Here is a 20,172-nt window from a genome sequence, read left to right as displayed (position 1 = left end):
GGTACATTGTGAAGGCTCAATAAATATTTGTTGGAGGAATAAGTGATGAGACTAGGGTGGGTCTCTGAACATCAGGGCTGGCTTTGTGCTCAAGCAACCTAAGTGGCCATGAATGCAACGTGACTTCAAGGGGTGCCCCAAGACATCAAGTTACTAGACTTTGCCTGCAACTCCCTAATTAGAAATGCATTTTTGTCTCCTCTCCTCCCCTGCTCATCCATCTTAGAAATGCTACACAGCAAGGCATTTTTCGTCGTTTATTTCTCAGTGTCTCAATTTCCTGGATCCATACTTACAAAGCAGTTTTTATAGTTAAAAGTCTAGGGGGTCCTTCCCAGTGGGAGTCTGGGGGAACCCTGAAGAATCAACCTATTTTACAGCTTCAGTTTCTTTCTACCTTATATACACATAACAGTTTTAGGTATAAATCCAGTTTCAGATACATAGCCCCAAATACTAAAAATAAAATTTTCGGGCTTCCCTGGTGGCGCAGTGGTTGAGAGTCCGCCTGCAGATGCAGGGGACACAGGTTCATGCTCCGGTCCTGGAAGATCCCACATGCCGCGGAGCGGCTGGGCCCGTGAGCCATGGCCGCTGGGCCTGCGCTTCCGGAGCCTGTGCCCCGCAATGGGAGAAGCCATAGCAGTGAGAGGCCCACGTACCGCAAAATAAAATAAAATAAATAAAAAATAAAATTGTCCCTTTTTCATCAATATTGGTGAACAAGGACAGCTATACTGTACACTTCTCAACTTTCACTATATTATAATTTGTTAGTGTCAGAAGTTTGAGGTAAAATTCCCCATTTATAAAGCCAAATTCTTCAAACCATCCCTGTAAAATTTCATTTAAATTTGTCAAGAAAGCAAAGGAAAAAATCAGTATTAGAGAAGACCTGTGCATACCACACCGTTGGGAGCCTGCAGTAGCTATGTTCAAATTGACATGAATTCATATTTTAAAATATCCAGGGCCTAAAGTATTTTAAAAATGAAAATTTAATTAGGTATGATTTCCTGAACTAATAACATTACTGAATAAGGTCTACAAAATCAGAAAACGGTACTGGGGGAGGAAACCCACAAATGAGATTTCCCTGCAATGTCGCAATTACTCTGGATCCCAATATGTAAGCCAGGAAACAAGTCTTGCGTCAATTCTGCATTTTTTCTCATTCAATTTCGATATTCTCCTCCTTGCAGTTCATTGTAAAAGGCAATCAGAGGGCAAAACCACAACGTCATGTGGCTAATGTGGCCCCAAAGAAAAACAGCACTTCCTCGGGTGGACGTGTGGAATCAGTGGCCATGCAGCCTAAGAGGGAGTGTCAAAGAGACTGGGGTTTCACCTCTGTAGGATTGAGAGACTTTGCAGTGATGATCTTGACACTGAATCAGAGCCTTAGAGAATACATAAAGGGACACTGCATTTGGGAAGGACATTGATTTCCTCTCCAAGTAGTCTCTGCTGGGCTGCCGTGACTGACATGTCTGCTCTGTCGCTTGCATTTTAGCTCTCACTTCAGTGTGTACCTGGGTTTTCATGACCTTCTAAAAGAGATTTCCCTCAGTTTTACAAATTTACAATATTCATTTTACCCTGATTTTCTGTTTCATATGGAGACACTTTTTAGTCTTTCTATAATTCTAAGCTTTGGACAGTCTTCTGGGTCCTGTTCTACACATCAGTGTTTCTCAAAGTGTGGCTCCCAGATCAGCAGCTTCAGCATCATCTGGGGATTGTTATAAATGCACTTTCCTGGGCCCGGCCTCAAACCCAGTGACTCATGCACACTAAAGGTTAGGAGCCACTACTACAGATCATTATCCTTCCACTATGAGCCAGAGTCAGGCATTTTGAGAAGCTGTGTTCCTTTCAGGCCCATTGTCACAATGGAACTACACCTTTCAAAAGTTTACAGTATAGACCCTTACCACACTATAACCCCTTAGAGAATATAATTTTATGTTTACTGGAAATCCAGTAAATGCTGGCTGGTAGCCACTTGAATAATGTAGCTCCAATATAGTGACGGTCTAAGAGGACCGTAGAAATGCCTGCTTTGGGGCATATTCACCAGCAGTTTCTCTCTTCCATTCAATATGGGGAAACAAAGGGCTTCTTTTTGGACACAATGCCTGAATTTCTATAAGCACAGCTCCTGGCTTATGTATAATTATTGTCTAATTCACTTATATCTAGAAGCCATTCTCAGACTTGAGCTCCACTCCCACAAGTAGCATTCAGAAAAGTGTAAGGCAGGGAACAGAGGGGCATCCTTCTTCAAAGGCAGCATTCACGCTGCCTTTCAACCTTGGTCCTGCCCTGGGTCCAGCCCTGGTCCTAGATGCCCCTCCCAGGGCATCCCCGTCTAGGGGTTCACTTCACTTACCGCACTGGTCTGCACCGACTCGTTCTCTGGTTTGGCTTTTATATCAACAACTCCATCAGCATAGCGGAAAGAGCAGTCAGCAATGACATCATAAAATGACAGCTTCTGGGATTTCAAACCGTATTTCTATAGCCACTTCTCAGAGTCCCAGGCGTCCTCTGGATTTGACTCATTTTCGGCAGAGGTTGCTCCTAATTGTAGTTTTGGAATCACAATTCATCAGCCGTTCATATGACACAAGACTTTCATATGTCATCCTCAACTTAATATTTTAAAGAAACATGTTCTTTGTTAGCTCACATTCTTCTCAGGAAGCATGCTTTCCAAAGCAGGACTGGCAGAGAATTGGTTCACAAGACTGGAAGGCAGGAATCTGCTACTTTTCATTTCACTTCCTCTGCTGCCTAAATTGACTGGACCCATGAAGAGGGGGAGGTGGCTGATAGGCAAGGCAGGAGAGCATTAACCGTAGGGTCAGAAGCTCTGGGTTCAAGTCCTGGCCCCATTACTTACTAGCTTGGGCAAGTTGCTCAAACTTGGGTGAGTCACCCCATTTAACCTCTCTGAGCTTCAGTGGAATTCTTCACCTGCAGGTAGCATCTGCTTGGCCTTCCTAAGGGCATCGAAGTGATTCAATATGAAAAGTTATGTGAAAGTGCGTTGTAATGAGGGGGGAGGGGAATCAGGGACAGGAGCTCCCCTGTTAACTTGGTGAATTTGTCCTGATTCAGAGCCTGGCTCTCAACTCTGCAGGCTCAAGAACCTCATGTCAGCTCAGGTGCCTGGATCTGTATCTATGACTCACTTTAGGCTCACATGATCAATTACAGCAAGAAGGCCAATTGCCCAAATATCCCTAGCCTTAGGCGCATTCCCTTGGTGTTTTCCCAATCTTATCTGTACTCTAAGTGGGAGGAGGTGTTATGTTACCCTCGCAGAACACCAGAGAAGCCAGCTTATCATACAAACAGCAAAGTATCTATCCATGTGGCTCAAAACCCCTATGGCCACCTAAGGGAGAGTGGGGTATCTGAGGGTGGGCACAGAGGAGGCATGGTGTCTGGGGCTGGCCCGTGGGAGCTGACTGTGCCCCCTTCCCTTCCGACTCCAGGCTCAGTGGTACCGCGTGGTGAAACTGACCATGGAGCATGGACCGGGAGCATTTACAAAATATGAAAATCAGCAGATGCTACAAATGAGGGCTTTCTTATTCCAGAGAGTGGTTGACAACATTTGTCTGCATGCCCCTGGAAGGAAGGCAGAAAGGGGCCTGAGCTCTTAGCCCCAGTGGGACCAGTAGAGCCTTAGGAGAACCCGGAGAAGGTGCTATGCAGAGGGGTGGTTTTTAAAACGGGTACTACCACATATTAGGTCCACCAGCCCTACAGAGTTTATTTTCACTTGGATCAGTGGTTCTCAACACTGCACACTGGAATCCTCTGAGGAGTTTTAAAACATACTGATGCCCGGGCCCCATGCATTAGATTCTGTTTTAACTGATCTGGACATTGAGATTTTTCAAAGTTCCCTAGGTGATTATTCTGTGCAGCCAAGCACTAGGGTAAGATGAAAAGAGCTTTTTCTAAATTATGATTTGGTGATCCCTTCATTTATGCTTCTATCAGACAGATTCAAGTTAAATTATACTTTTAATGGGAAACAAAAATATTACCCATATTTATCCATTACTATATTTAAGGGGATATATAATTAGAATAATATTTGAAGAAATAAAACACTTGAGAGCCAATTATTTCTCAATAATACATAAAGGATCTGTCCATTAATGTTACATATGTCCTCAAATTTTAATAGAACAGCTTTTAAATAATGCACTCTGAAACCTCCTGGAGCTGGAACTTCTCAAAGAAGCTTGATTTTGGCTTTTGAACTTTAAACCAATCTGGCATCAAAAGCCCCTCTGGACACCATCCCCGATGTCAGCAGTTGGTTTCTACATGATTCACAAAGTGTCTTTTCAATCTACACAGGGGACTGAAATCAGAGGTTTCCCAGAGTTTCTGATCCCAAGGTTCTCCTGCAAGTTCTCCTGCATCGCAGGGAAAAAGCAAAAGGAAATTGGAGGCATTTTTGTCAGTGGGGTCAGCCTCCTTGGAGAAACCCTTTGGGTGACTATTTTTCCTCAATTATTGTTGATTACATTCTGAGCCTTTGTCTCCTCTTTACTCCTCCTTTATTCTCCTCCCTCCTTTATGATCAATAGGTGTAGTAGGAAATAAACTTTTCATTCAGTTATTTCCATAGCAACACACACACCTATCACATGCTCTGCTCTGTTTTGGGTTGCTTTCTTTTGAAAAGACAAGAGCCTTTTATCAATTAGAAATTCAAGCCAATCATAACAGAATTTCCTAAAAACACATCAAACAAATTCTAAGAAGGGATTTTTAAAGAGCCAGAGACTAATTTTTGACTGTAGCTTCACCCAGGACCAGGCAGTGCAGTCACCCCGAGGGTATGATTCAGGCTCCCAATTACCCTCTGAAAAGGGGTTGGAGGAAGACCCCAAAGCAACTTGAACTTCATAAAGGCAAGAAGGGGCAGCCAAGCATACAACACCAAAGAGCCTAGGTGCCCCAAAGCTGAAGAAAGGAGAGAAAGGGTGAAATCTTTTCACTTTCAGTGCTGATTACACCACCCCCATCTGAGCCTCATTTTCCCAGGGAGAGGAGAGGAGTGTCGAGGGAGTCATCCATTCATTAGAGTCACTCACTAAGGGGTCCTTCCCATTCCCCTGCAGTTATCTTAATTAACTGTGCTACATAAATTCTCACCTATGGAGCCAAGGAAAATACCTTCATTTATGATAGAGATGTGACCTCACAGTGCACCCTAGATTCTCTCTAATCCATGGGCAGATCACATCCATGTCACAGGCTAACTTACCTGCCACCCGGTCCCTGTCCCACGTATCAATCTCAGAACATTTTTCAACGAGTAAGACCTACCGGCCAGTGCTTTTGAAGCATCACAGCTACAGCCAGGGCCACAGCAAAAAGACAAACTGGACCCAGTCCATCAGTGCCCACTCCTCCCCTAGAGGCTCACAACCATCAAGGACTTAGAGCCACCATAATTACCCTCCCCTTGGCGATGGTTAATCTTATGTGTCAACTTGGCCGGGCCACACTACCCAGATATCTGACAAACATTATTCTAGATGTTTCTATGAAGGTATTTTAAAAGTGAGATTAATATTTAAATGAACAGACTTTGAGTAAAGCAGATAATCCTCCATATTGTGAGTGGGCATCTCTATTCAGTTGAAGCCTTAGTAGAAGACAGACTGACATCCCCTGAGGAAGAGGGAATTCTGCTTTTAGACCCAAACTGCAATACCAGCTCTTCCCTGGGTCTCCAGCCTGCTGGCCTGCCCTGCAGATTTTGGACATGCTGGCTTCCACAGTTATGTGAGCTAATTCCTTAAATCTCTCTCTATATACACACATGTATACATACACACACATACACACACACACACACTTATATATACACATATCCTATTGGTTTTGTGTCTCTGAAGAACCATGACTAAGAGGCCCATCCTCCTCCACTGAAAGTTACTTGTCCAGCACCTCATTCCTGCCATGGTCCATGTGCCTTTCAAGGGAACAGTCAGCTAAGGACTAAACTACAGCTCTAGATCTGGAACCAACCTCACAGAGCATCAAGTTCAATGTTTCCCACAGTGTGTTCCACAGACTCTACTTCTACTGCATGTCAGTGGCTATTACTCAGAAAGAGGGTTCCTTAGCAAAAAGTTTGGAGAGCTTGAAAATAAACAGTTTCAACAGGTTTTTCAAAGAAGGACTTGTCTAAGCTTTTGTTGTAGGAATCAGCAGTGGGTCTGACCATGAGCAGAGGCATGAATAGTATTTCCTAAAGGCATTTAGTCTAGGCGCTTTCTCCACAGAACATTGTGTAGGGCTTTTATTTGATAGATCACAGCTTGGTACACACTGTCCAACATCCCTGTTATCACAAGTGTCATGAGACAGTAAACCAACCCTTGGCTACCATGTGGGAAGTGGCACAGGAAAAGTGGCACACCATGTGGAAAGTGGCACGTGGGAAGTGGCACAGGAAAAGTGGCACACCATGTGGAAAGTGGCACGTGGGAAGTGGCACAGGAAAAGTGGCACACCATGTGGGAAGTGGCACTGTGAAACAGTTACAAAGAAGCTGGAAGTGGTGTCCAACAGCAAGCAAGCGAGAGAGAAGAGAAAGAGAGAGGAAGGAAGGAAGGAGGGAAGGTGGGAGGGAGGGAAGGAGGGAAGGAGGAAAGGAGGGAAGGAAGGAAGGAAACAGAAGAGAAGAGAAGGAAAGAGAGAGAGGGAGGCAGGAAGAATTGAGGACAGCTGGGAAGGGAGAGAGAGGAAGGAGAAAGGGTGCAACTGCCAGGGAAAGAAATCCGGACACTCCTGCTGGTGAGATGGGTGAGATTTCAAAAGGCTCAGCAGGGCAGCAGCTGGTAGGACTGAGGGTTCGCTGGAGGTGGGACGATGAGGCCCACCTGGGTCAGGAGCCCAAGAGACAGGTGCTGACAGCGTGGCTCAGGAGAGTAGACTGTCTCCAGGCAGTTACACACTTTGTTCACTGCACTTGATGACTGACTGATATTTTCTGTTCATCTACACTTGTTAAAGCACCGAGGGCTGAGCATTTTTGCTCAGCACTGGGAGGGGAGCCAAGCCAGGGGGAGGAGGAGATGGAAGGGCAGAGAAAGGTACCCACTGATATTCTCCACAACCGATTCACTTGGCAGATTGGGGTAATGGTTCTCTGGAGTGCCCCAGGGGTTGCACACATGAGGGCAGGGGTACAAGGAGATGCAGTGACGTGCCTGAAGTCATATCTCTAATATGTGCCTGAGTCCAAACTGGCAGCTCTAGAGTCTGCCCCGAGTGGACTGTTGAATAATCTTGGGAACGACGATTAGCGTGTGCAACCATTACGTTCATGGGAGATTGGGAAAGAATCTTGATGAATTCTAGGCCCTTTCTCCCCTGAAAATGATTTTTACTTCCTACTTGTAATGCTTGTAAAAATCAAAGTAGAATCTGTTGAAAAGAAGGGTTCCATGGTTTATGCAACTTCTATAAACAAGCAGGAAAACGATCCCAACCCTGAGTTCTCTAACTCCTATAATCTTCAGGGGGTGTAAGCAGGAGGGGAAGGAAGTTAAATGAACAAAGAGGCAAAAAAGAAGCAGATGCAAAAATAAAGAACATAAAGCACGGATAATGGATAGGATGTGGGAGAGGAGCTAATGCCTCTCAAAGGTATCGTTCTGTTTTCTAATTTTTTTTTCTTCTGCCTCGTGATTCTGAAAGAAGGAAGCTTAAAAAAAATTACAAGTAGTCTGTGGATGAGGTAGCTGCAGGAAGAATGTTTCCTTTCTGATGATACCTGCAACTAGACACTGAGAGATAAGGAGCAATAGCACATGACAAACCTGCATGAAGGCGAGGAAGAACCCCCCAGTAGAGCACAGACTCCAAGAGAAGAATTTCGAAAGCCACACATTTCATGTGTCTATGTCTAAAATGACATTGAAAATAAATTCAAAATAGCTGAGGATCAGTGACATAGGCAATAAATTATACCAAAGGCAACTATTTCTTTAAAAGATAGCATGACACGGCAAGAGAAACACAGACCCATTCAAGATGTTTGGTACCAAGTGGAAAAATCAAGATTAAGAAATGAGAAAAGGATTAATGGAGTTTGGGAATTTAAGGTTAAGAACCTGAAATTCTTGCGGTAGTGAGAATGGCAATTCTTAGAGTGGGAATACTAAAATTAAACCAAGACAAGAGATCTGAATCTGCTTCCCTTGGGAAATTAAAATAGTTGCCACTTTTTTGATCTTACATCAACAGAGCACATGTTTTGTATTATTTTAATCCTTTTAAATTTATCGAGACTTATTTTATGGTCCAACATATGGTCTCTTCTGGAGAATAAGCTGGGTGCATTTGAGAAAAATGTGTATTATACTGCTGTTGCGTGGAACAGATATCTATAGATACCTATTAAGTCTAGTTGATTTATTGTGTTGTTAAAGTTTTCTATTGATCTTCTGCCTGGTTATTCCATTCATTTTTTTTTTTTTTTTTTTTGCCACCTTGCGACATGTGGGATCTTAGTCCCCTGACCAGGGATCGAACCCGTGCCCCCTGCAATGGAAGCACGGAGCCTTAACCACTGGACCACCGGGGAAGTCCCTCCATTCATTATTGAAAGTAGGATATTGAAGTTTTCAACTATTTTTGTTGAACTATTTCTCCTTTCAATTTGCCAGTTTTTGCTTAAAGATCTGCTGTTAGGTGCATATATGTTTACAATTATAATACCTTCTTGGTAAGTTGACCCTTCTATCATTATCAGATGTTTCTTTGTAAAAATTTTTTGTTTTATAATCTATTTTGTCCAAAATTAGCATAGCCACTCCAGCTCTTTGATTGTTACTATTTGTATGTCTTTTTCCATCCTTGACTTTCATCCTATTTGTGTCTTTCAATCTAAAGTGTGTATTTTGTAGACAGCATACGGTTGGAACATGTTTTTTTTTTTGGCAGTATGCGGGCCTCTCACTGTTGTGGCCTCTCCCATTGCGGAGCACAGGCTCCAGACGCACAGGCTCAGCAGCCATGGCTCACGGGCCCAGCCGCCCCATGGCATGTGGGATTTTCCCGGACCGGGGCACGAACCCGTGTCCCCTGCATCGGCAGGCGGACCCTCAATCACTGCGCCACCAGGGAAGCCCCAGCATTTCTTTTACTAAATTTTTTTGAGTTATATTTTTAGTGGCTGCCCTCAGGACTACACTTAATATCTTAACTTACCACAATCTAGTTTGGATAAATGCCAAATTAATCTCAATAGGTACACAAAAGCTTTGCACCTATATAGTTCCATTCTCTCCCCACTCCTTGTGCTGTTATTCTCATATAAATTATATCTTTATACATTATGTGTCCATCAACACATATTTATAATTATTGCTATGTGCAGTTGTCTTTTAAATCAAATAGGAGAATAAGTTCAAACAAAAGCTACATTTATACTGTCTTTTATATTTATCCATGTAGTTATCTTTATAATGTGGATTCAAGTTACTCTCTAATACCCTTTCATCTCATCCTTAAAGACTTTCTTCATTATTTTTTTTTTTTTTTTTTTTTTTGCTTTACGCGGGCCTCTCACTGTTGTGGCCTCTCCCATTGCGGAGCACAGGCTCTGGACGCACAGGCTCAGCGGCCATGGCTCACGGGCCCAGCTGCTCCGCAGCATGTGGGATCTTCCCAGACCGGGGCACGAACCCGTGTCCCCTGCATCAGCAGGCGGACTCTCAACCACTGCGCCACCAGGGAAGCCCTTCATTATTTTTTATAGGGCAAGTTTTCTAGCAATGAAATCTCTCAGTTTTTGTTTATCTTGAATGTGTTCATTTCTCCTCCTTTTGATGGATAATTTTCCCAGATATAGTATCCTTGATTGACAGACTTTTTCTTTCACCACTTTGAATATTTCATCCCACTGCCTCTGACCTCTATGGTGTCTGATGAGAAATCAGTTGTTAATTGTACTGAGGATCACTTGCATGTGATGAGTCACTTGTCTCTTGATGCTTTCAGGAGTCACTTTTAGGGCCTGGTGCTTTCTGTTGTGGACAGTTGTTTGTTATTGATTCAATTTCTTTAACAGATATAGGCCTATTAAGATTGTTTGTTTCTTCTTGTGGGAGATTTGACAGATTGTGCCTTTCAAGGAATTGGTCCATTTCATCCAGGTTATCAATTTTGTAGGCACAGAGTTGTTCATAATATTCCTTTATTATCCTCTTAATATGGGATCCCTAGTGATGTTTTCTCTTTCATCTCTGATATTTGTAATTTGTGTTTTCTCTTTCATTCTTAGCTAGCCTGACTAGAAGCTTATTGATTTTATGGACTTTTCAAAGAACCAGAACCAGCTTTTGATTTTGTTGATTTTCTTTACAGATTTTGTTTTCAACTTCATTAATATCTGCTCCAATTTTTTTTTGGGGGGGGGGTTGCAGGCCTCTCACTGTTGTGGCCTCTCCCATTGCGGAGCACAGGCTCCAGATGCGCAGGCTCAGCGGCCATGGCTCACGGGCCCAGCCGCTCCACGGCATGTGGGATCTTCCCGGACCGGGGCATGAACCCACGTCCCCTGCATCGGCAGGCAGACTCTCAACCACGGCGCCACCAGGGAAGCCCTCTGATCCAATTTTTAATCATTATTTTCTTCTGTGTACTTTGCCTTTAATTTGCTCCTCTTTTTCTAGTTTCCTAAGGTGGAAGCTTATTGACTTTGGATCTGTCTTCTCTTTTAATTTAATTGCATTCAATGCTATAAATTTCCCTCTAAGCACTGCTTTTGCTGCATCCCACAAATCTTGATAAGTTGAATTTTTATTTTCATTTAACACAGTCACTTTCTAACAACATGATTCTAGCTTTGACATTTCATCATATCTTGTATTACATTCCAATAACCTTCCTGAATTAAATGCACCACATCTACAGAATCCTAATGAAATAATTCTTCTTCCACATTTTGGGGGGATTTTTTCAGTGAGAGCCTTAACACTGATTTGTGGAAGCATTACATGCTACTCTTATGCAGATGTTTTTATGTTTGTCTTTTTTGTCTAGAAAATACAGAGCTCACTACCCATGAGAAAATGTATGCTTGAGTTAAACAAAATACTGGCCCTTTCTAGCACTCTCACTTGCTGCTTATTAATCAGCTTCATCAATATTCATCTAGGAGCTTAGCTTTGACACCTATATCTTTTTTAACCCTAAGTCCTGCCAGGTTCAATATCTGAATTCTCCCTCAGATCTGCCCGCTTAGCATCATCTTCACATACTATCACCCTAGTCCAATATTCTTTCATTTCTTGTCTATACTAACATCCTAACTCTCTTCCCTCATCCTCACTTGGTCCCTCCCCTCCAATCTTTTCCCACACAATAGTCAAAGTGGTTTTTTTTCTAAATGCAAATCTGATCTTATCATTCCCTTGCTTAAAAGCTTCCACTGGGTTCCCATTGGTCTGAAATTAAGAACTGACTTCTCATGCCATGGACTCCAGACCCAGCATGGTCTGGTCCTTATGTATTTTTCCAGACTCATCACAGGCCAATTGCTAACTTGAATTCTGAGCTCTGGCCACACTCATCTTTTCCAGCTCAACTAAAGTGCCATGCTCCTTCCTGCCTCAGGACCTTTGCATGTGCTATTCTGCTGCCTAGCATAAATTCTTCCCTTACTCCCACCCTTCATCTCATTAACTCACCCCCTCAACCCTCAGATATCAGCTCCAGGGTCATTTCCTCAGCGAGGCTTTCCTTTACCCCAAAAACCTCAGGAGCTCACCCCTTTCCTTAGTCATACTACCCCAGGTGGGAATTATACTTCCATGTGCTTCTGATTTTCTACCCTTTCTGAACAAGAAATGGTACAAGATCCTGCTTTATTAGGGGCCATTCCATGTCTGTTTTTCGTCATTATACTCACTGTCTGGCACAGAGCTACGTATAGTGAGTATTCAATAAACAAAAGAATAAATAAATGGATCAAACTTTTTTAATGCTATCGTTACATTCTAAGTGTCAGCACAGTTGTAAGTGTTTTACATATATTTTCTCATTTAATTCTCACAACAGCACACTGGGTAGGTATTATCGTCATCCCACTTTTGCAAATAAGGAAACCGAGGCACAGATGATAAATGTCTTGCCCAGGGTCACACAGGGGTGAGCAGAGACAAGATTACTGCCTTTGTAGCTCCAAACCTGTGTACTTCACCATCACCAATGACTACAGGGAAATCCGGCCAGTTATCTAATACAATGCCAATAAAAATGAGCATTATCTCTTTCTCCGCTTGTTAAAAAAAAAGCTCAAAACTCCCATAGAGCTCCTTGACGGAACTTCCTACGGAGCCTGAATGGACCTTTTGCCTTTTCCTTGTCTTTTGACATTGAGTTTGATATTCTGAACCAACCAAGTATGCAGTTATTTCCAGTGTCCTTAGTTCCTTTGTGTAGAACCGTATCACCATTCATTTCTTTCCATATAAAAGTATCACATGCTCCTTCTGCCTGGAGGATCCCCTCTAACTTTTCCTGCAGTGCAGATGAGCTGATAATGAACTCTTTCAGCTGTTGTACATGTGAAAATGCCTTTATTTTTGCCTTTGTTTTTGAAAGATATTTTCACAAAATATAGAATTCTAGATTGAGAATTTAAGGTACTGAATGAAACAAATAAGATGTTACTCCACTGTCTTTTCACTTGCAGCAAGAAATCTGCTGTCATGCTTCCCTCTGTTCCTTTTACAGAAAATGTCTTTTTTGCTCTGCTTGCTTTTAACATTTTCTCTTCATTAGTGGTTTCAAGCAAATTGATTGTGTTCTCCTTTGGTACAGTTCCCCTCATCTTCTTGTACTTGGCATTCATCAAATTTCTTGGATCTCTAAGTTATAATTTTCATCAAATTCGGAAAATTTTCAATCTTTATTTCTCCAAATATATTTCTATTCTCCCTCCTCCCCTGTCCTCCGGAATTCCATCTAGATGTATATTTGTGTACTTGAAGTTGTCCTACAGTTCACTGACGCTCTTTTGTTATTTGTTTTTATCTGTTATTTATTATTGGGTTTTTTGCTCCGTATGTCTCATTTTGGACAGTTTCTATTGCTATGCCTTCAAGATCACTAATCTTTTTCCCTGCAATGTCTAATCTGCCATTGATCCCATTCAGCATGTTTTCAAGTAAGATATTTTCTTCCCTAAAAATTTTCATCTCTAAAAGTTCAACATGTATTTTTTAAAAATACTTCCCTGTCTCCACTTAACTTTTTGAACATATGGAATACAGTTGTAACTGTTTGAATGTCTTTTTCTGCCAATTCTAACATCTGTGTCAGTTTTCTTCTTTTCGTGCCTAGTAAACTTTGATTGGATACCAATTGTTGTGAATTTTACCTTGTTGGGTACTAGATGATTTTATATTCTTATAAATCTTCTTGAGCTTTGTTCTGAGATGCAGTTAAGTTACCCATAAAGAACTCTCCACTTTCATGTCTTGCTTTGATGATTTCTTAGAAGGGCCCAGAGCTCAGTTTAAGGCTAGTCAGTCCCCATTACTGAGGCAAGACCTTCCCAAGTAGTCTACCCAGTGCTCTGTGACATAAATTTTTCCAATCAGGCTGGTAAGAACAGGCACTGTTCCTAGCCCTGTGTGACCTCTAAACCCTTTCTTTCTAATTCTTTCCAATGGATCTTCCCCAGCCTCAGGTAATTTCCTCATAGAATGATCAATATTGAGCAGCAATCACAAGAGGGGCTCTTTGCAGATTTCCAGAGTTCTCTCTCTGTGCACCTCTCTCCTCTCTGGTACTTTGTCCCGTGAAATCTTGATATCTTGATCTCCCTGGACTCCTAACTCTATCTCTCAAACCTGGAAGTTTGCTGTGCTCTACCTGGGATCCTTCTCCCTACACCATGGCCTGGTGTAGGGAGAAGGATCCCAGGTAGAGTACAGCAAACTTCCTCTCTTCCTCTCTCAAAGCACTAAGCATTAAGGTGGGACAATCAGAGTTTACCTTGGATTTTCCTGTATCTCAGAGACCACTGGCCTTTGTTGCTTAGTGTCAAGCACCTTTAAAAACCAATGTTTCATATATTTTTGTCAGTTTTTTTTTTTCCCTGAGGGAATTCTCATGCACTGCTCTTAGTAATTAAAAGAGGTCAAAATTACGAACGGCCAGATTGTGTGGCCTCCGCATCTTCTTATTCCAGGTATCAGGCTGATGAGTCATCCCTGCCAGGAACTGCCCTCCTGGTCCTGGTCCTATAGGTGCCAGTTGGTCCCTGAACCAGTGCACCCAGCCGAGGGGGCAGGCGGGGGCCGCTATGTCCAGGAAGGAAGACTTTGTCTAATTCACATGAAGGTTCCACGTGTAATGACAGCTCACCTGACCTCCTCCATCCTACCCTTCCCCTCTCCAGATGGCTACCATATCTCCTCTGGCCTGCAGGCTTTGGGCAGGCAAAAATGGAAAATGGCTGCTGCCCTCACACAAAGCAGATGCAGGGTCTTGGGCTGACACAGCCTTTGCTTCAATAACATTGGGCTGTGGGCGGCAACGGGAGCAAGTCAGACGCTACATGTGGCCTTTGGGGCCAAAGCAAGGTTACAAAAGCCTCTTTTGGTATCCAACAGTGGAAAGGTCCTGACCAAATTTTCCTTTTTAAATAGAAATGGTAGGGACTTCCCTGGTGGCGCAGTGGTTAAGAATCCGCCCGCCAGTTCAGGGGACACGGGTTCGAGCCCTGGTCTGGGAAGATCCCACATGCTGCCGAGCAACTAAGCCCGTGCGCCACAGCTACTGAGCCTGAGCTCTAGAGCCCACAAGCTACAAGTACTGAGCCCACGTGCCACAACTACTGAAGCCTGCGCGCCTAGAGCCCATGCTCTACAATGAGAGAAGCCACCACAATGAAAAGCCCATGCACTGCAACAACGAGTAGCCTCCGCTCGCTGCAACTAGAGAAAGCCAGTGCACAGCAACAAAGACCCAACGCAGCCAAAAATAAAAATAAAATTAAATTAATTAATTAAAAAAAAATAGAAACGGTACATTTAAAGCATCTTTTGGGACTTCCCTGGTCGTCCAATGGTAAAGAATCCGCCTTCTAATGCAGGCAACACGGGTTCAATCCCTGGTCGGGGTATTAGGTTCCCACATGCTGCGGGGCAGCTAAGCCCGCATGCCACAACCACCGAGCTCGTGCACCTCAACGAGAGAGCCTGTGCGCCACAACTAAGACCCAATGCAGCCAAAAAAAAAAAAAAAGCATGTTTTGAAAGTTTATGCTTGGAGTTATTTTGGTTTTTAGTTCTGTGTGTGTATTAGATTGAAACAAAGGGATGACAAGCTATCCTTCTAAAGATTACGGAGGCCAAGAGCTCTTCTGTTTCCTTTAGAAACAACATCTAAAAACCTTCCGTTAACCCTCAAGATTACCCCAAGCTTCAATATTCCTTCTGTCAGTCTGCTCAATATGCCATAACAAAATACTAAAGACCGGGTGGCTTAAACAACAGAAGTTGTGAAGCCTGGAAGTCCAAGATCAAGGTGCCTGCAGGTATGGTTTCTGGTGAAGCATCTCTTCTTGGCTTGTAAATGGCAACCTTCTGGCTGTGTCCTCAAGTGATGTGTGAAGAGAGAGAGGTCTCCAGTGTCTCTTTCTCTTCTTATTAGGACACCAGTTCTATTAGATTAGGGTCCCACCCTTATGATCTCATGTAACTTTACCTCCTTAAAGGCCCTTTCTCCAAATATAGACACACTGGGGTTAGGGCTTCAATGTCTGAATTTAGGGGAACAGAGTTCAGTCCATAGCACTCCCCCAAACAAACACCTTCGCAGCGAGTATTTGTCTGGCATGAATGTTTGCCTTATCCCAGGTCCCCTGTTTCATTTTCATTCTCTCAGGATGACGGAGGACTCTCTGAGTCCTTGACTCTACGCTCACGCTGAGGGGGGACGGGTGTCACCACAAGTGAGCAGCCCCTCCAGACAAGCCTGATTGGGCCCCTCCTTGGAAACCCCACACAGCTGGTCCTGGGGACGCAACTGCAGCTGCTGCTGCCCCAGACCCAAGTCAGGACACCCACTCACAGGAAAACGTCACTGTTGCCAGGAATTTATTAAGTCGCACAGGGCAAGCTCACCCATGCCTTCTATCTCCTCCTCCCTCTATTCATGTCCCCTTCCCCGCTTCTCCTCTTCAACTGCATCCCTGACCCCAGCCAGCCTGGCCTTCTTGCTCTCCTCCCCCACTGATGCCTCTGTAACACAGGCAGGGTACCAGGAGGCAATACAGCATGGCAGGGGCTTCCAAACTTTGCTGCACATTAGGATTGCCTGGGGAACTCTCAAAACTCCCAATGTCCAGATTGCATCCTTCATGGATTAAATCAGAATGTCTGGGGTGGGAGCCAGACATCAGTATTTTTACTAAGGAACTAGGTTTTGAATCCTGGCTTCGTTACTTCTAGCTTGGCCTTGGGCAAGTTACTTAACCTTAAATGCAGATAAAAGTAGCAGCTATCTTATAAGATTGTGGTAACGATGAAAGCTAATACTCGTGAAGTGCTTAGAACAGTGCCTGACATGTAAGGTTATGTGCTTTGTTAGCTACTGCTTTTACCAGCCGTGCCCTAAATGAAACCAGTCCCCTACAGAGGAAAATCCTTTACTACCTCAAGAGCTCAGGAAGAAGAATCAGTATCCTCACCGCCCTAACTGTGAAAGAGAAAAGATCGAGCTAACATTTACCAAGTACCTGTTTGGTGCAAAGCATGCATTCTTTTACTTAATTTTTACAATAATCTCTTAAGACTGATGTTATCAATTATTTAACAGGAGAATAAATTAAGGCTCAAAGAGATTGACTCAGGTTAATCTAGTGATGGAGCTGGGATTTACAACCAGATTTCTCACTCCAAACTCAGGCTCCTCTGAATCCTCTTTTCAACTGGATCTTGACCTATGGACTTCCGTGTTTGTCTTTGCATAGCCTAATTTTAGCAAAACTCCTGAGAAGACAGTTTACCAGGATCCCCCACCCTCCATACCTGAGCAAATTCCTCATTACCCCTGTCCCCCAGGTGATGTCTGGTCACCCCGGCCTTCAGCAAGAATCCTGTCAGATAGGTTTATCCAGAAATCCCCTTTTCACCCTGATGTTTCTTCTCGGTAATTTTCCACCCACCAACCCTCCACCCTGCTCCTTGGCTGTAAATCCCCACTGGTCCATGTTTATTCATAACTGAGCCCACTTCCATACTAAGGTCTCTTTTCCCCTCTTGCAATAGTCCTTGAATAGAAGTCTGATTTTGCTTTGACAACCTACAGACACACACATGTGCACACACATACACACACACACACACACAGAGCACAGCAGAGCTCTGGAGAGTCCCCTCAGGAGCTGGGCTAAGGAGCTCTCCTTGGTAAGGAACACGGAAACAGCCCCCATCCCCAACCAGTAGCAGTTATGACTTTTATACTCGTGCCCGTAAACAGCACCCACCGTGGTCTGTTGTGGCCACGTCGGTATTGGGAGGCTCAGCCACCAGACTCTGGATCTGGGCCAACGTGCTGCTGGCTTCCTGAATCTCCCTCCAGATGAGAAACACGTCCTCTCTGACCCCAGCTCCTGGAAGGGAAACACGTGTGAGCAGGCAGCTGTGGAAGGCCCCAGAATGCTCTGGTGGTCCTAGCAAGCCTGGCACGGCCTGGCCAAGTTTCTAGAACATTTCTGAACATCATCTTCCATTTGCCCCACTAACGTCTTTCTGAGATTCAGAAGTGAAATCCCCAAGACAATGCTGTCATCTGAAGAAATCATCAATGCAGACTTGGGGAGGTCATAACTCCTTATAAAGGAAATACGTGTGGCAGCCAGGATATTTTAAGATGAATTTATTGATAATACTCAAATAAGATAAAGAATAAAAATATTCAGAAGCACCCAGTAAAAGCCAGGGTGATCACTGTGAGCAAGGGAAACTCAATGGTATATGAAAGTAACAACCCCTCACCTTTCTTGATGAAGCTGAGAGTTCCTGCTTCTTTGAAACCACCTTCACAACTCTATTTTTCCCTAATGTAGTAACAACTCTTTGGCCTCCTTTTCTGGACCTCTCCTGTCTCAGTTAAGGGTTTGGTTTGGCTGTATGACATTTTTTAAATGATATGGCTCAATTAATATAGGTAGTTATATCACTTTTGCAGTCAATAGACGTTCATCCCATGGGTAAGAAGTCCAAGGCTGGGACACTCTGCCTCCACCAAGATCCTGGCTCTAACAGATTAGTAATTTCCAGAGGTTAAGGAGGGTGTAGGAGCAGGAGGGGGGTGGGTATGACTGTAAAACGCAACACGCGGGAACCTGGGGTGGTGTCCTGAGAGCATCGCTATCAATATCCTTGTTGTGATACCGTCCTATAGTTTTGCAAGATGCTACCATGGGGGAAACCCAGTAAAGAGCACGTGGGCATTTCTGTTATTTCTTACAACTGTATGTGAACCTACAGTTCTCTCCGCCAGAGCCTGCTGTGCATACGAGGCCAGCAGTGACTCCAACAGGCAACCGTGCTTAGAAGATGCCACTCACCCATTTTCAGTGGCAGCCGCGGGCCCAGCTGCCAGCCTGGCACCACTCACAGCATCGTGGGGGCTACAGGGGAGTCCGTGCTCTGGGGTGCTTCTAAAAGGTTGCTCAGACAAGAATTTAGCAGACATATTCTCTAAAGACTCCATTCCAATAAAAGTTTATTTAAAAACAAACATGCACAAGAAATCTACTTCACAGACTGTGTACAGTCAGCTCAGAGAACACTGATGCTGTTATTACTTAAGTAAGCTGAGTCCCGATTCTCTAATGATAAATGCCTTTTTGGGGTACCTGCTACGTGCCTGGCATTGTGCTTAGGCCTTTTGAAACATTGTCTCATCTCTCTTCACGACAATTCTCCAGGCAAATTCTATTCCTGTCCCCATTTCACAGTTGTGTAAACTGAGGTGCAGCCAGTTAGTTGTCCAAGGTCATACCCTCAAGAGTGGCAGAGCAGGGTGTCAAACCCAAGTTGGTGTAACTGTACCAACTCAGCCACCCTGACTAGGTGTCCTGGAAAAGGGACGGCTGGTTTATAGAGGTACCTACCCAAGCTGCTGATGGCATCCCACTTAACAGTCCACAGATGCCTGAGATCCCACAACCACAGAGAAAGAGAACAGCCATCAGGTGTAGGGGCCGCCCCAGGAGATTCGTCCACCCTGGGCCAAAAGACTGACCTTAAGCTACCAGGGCAGACCAGAGTTGATGTTTCTGACTTTTAAAATGTAGTCCAGAAGGGTGGGGCGGAATTAAGGGAAACCAGAGCTCTGGCCCTCCTGAAGTTGGCCAGATCAAGTGAGAGAGTATTAATAGCTATATTTATTAAGAAGCAAGTGACGAGCCCTGACAGAGATGGATGGCCATCAGGGCTCCACAGCCATCAATAGCCCGAGGAGTGAAACGTGATGAGTACCCAGCTCCACGCTGGAACTCCAAAAATATCGCAGGCTGCTGCCCATTGCAAACCTGGAGCCCCCAGGATTTTCTAACCCTGTGAAAGCAAAACTGGCTTCCAGCTGCTTGCTTTAGCCTGGAGGTGTTAAGTAGCAGAATCCTCTCTTTAAAAGTTTCAAATGAGTCAAGGCTTTCCATTTCCCCCAGGCTTGTCAATAACATCTTAAGAAGAAGCAGACTACTCCTTCAGCCTCAAAGGAAGAACTTCCAAGGAAACACAGCTGCCGCTGGCTGATCCAAGGACAGGAGAGTGCGTTTACGGGGCAGCAGTGACCTGGGATGTGCTCTCCTGAGCAAGCAGTCATCAGACTCTCACTCCACTGGTTTAGTCGTTATAATCAGGCAGCTACAGATTCCTACGCTGGTGATCAGAAAACAAAACAACTCAAAACTACCCATTTCACTTGGTTTGCTTTAAAAACAAAACATAATGAAACAAAACCAGCTAGCAGACAGGAAAAACCACAGGCAATAAAAAGCCTGACTTAGAAGGTAGAGGTTTTATTTCAAGTTATTCGACAGGCAGTCAGGAAGGGCTGCCATTTTTATCTGGGTCACTTCTAAGGAGCTTA

General features: G+C 44.0%; 1 protein-coding gene across 1 annotated transcript in view; it reads right to left on the bottom strand.

Annotated features, from left to right (window-relative positions):
• VWA3B (von Willebrand factor A domain containing 3B) overlaps positions 1-20,172 on the bottom strand; it is a 217,297-nt gene that overhangs the window by 120,126 nt on the left and 76,999 nt on the right. Inside the window, 3 exon segments of the mRNA XM_081254147.1 lie at positions 2,393-2,518; positions 2,522-2,583; positions 17,558-17,683. Coding sequence (XP_081110273.1) covers positions 2,393-2,518; positions 2,522-2,583; positions 17,558-17,683 — 314 coding nt within the window.

Source organism: Mesoplodon bidens (genome assembly GCF_964165515.1).
Source record: "Mesoplodon bidens genome assembly, chromosome: 14".
NCBI lineage: Eukaryota > Metazoa > Chordata > Mammalia > Artiodactyla > Ziphiidae > Mesoplodon > Mesoplodon bidens.
Note: the sequence above shows the minus strand (reverse complement) of the source record. Positions and strands in the feature narration are given on the sequence as shown.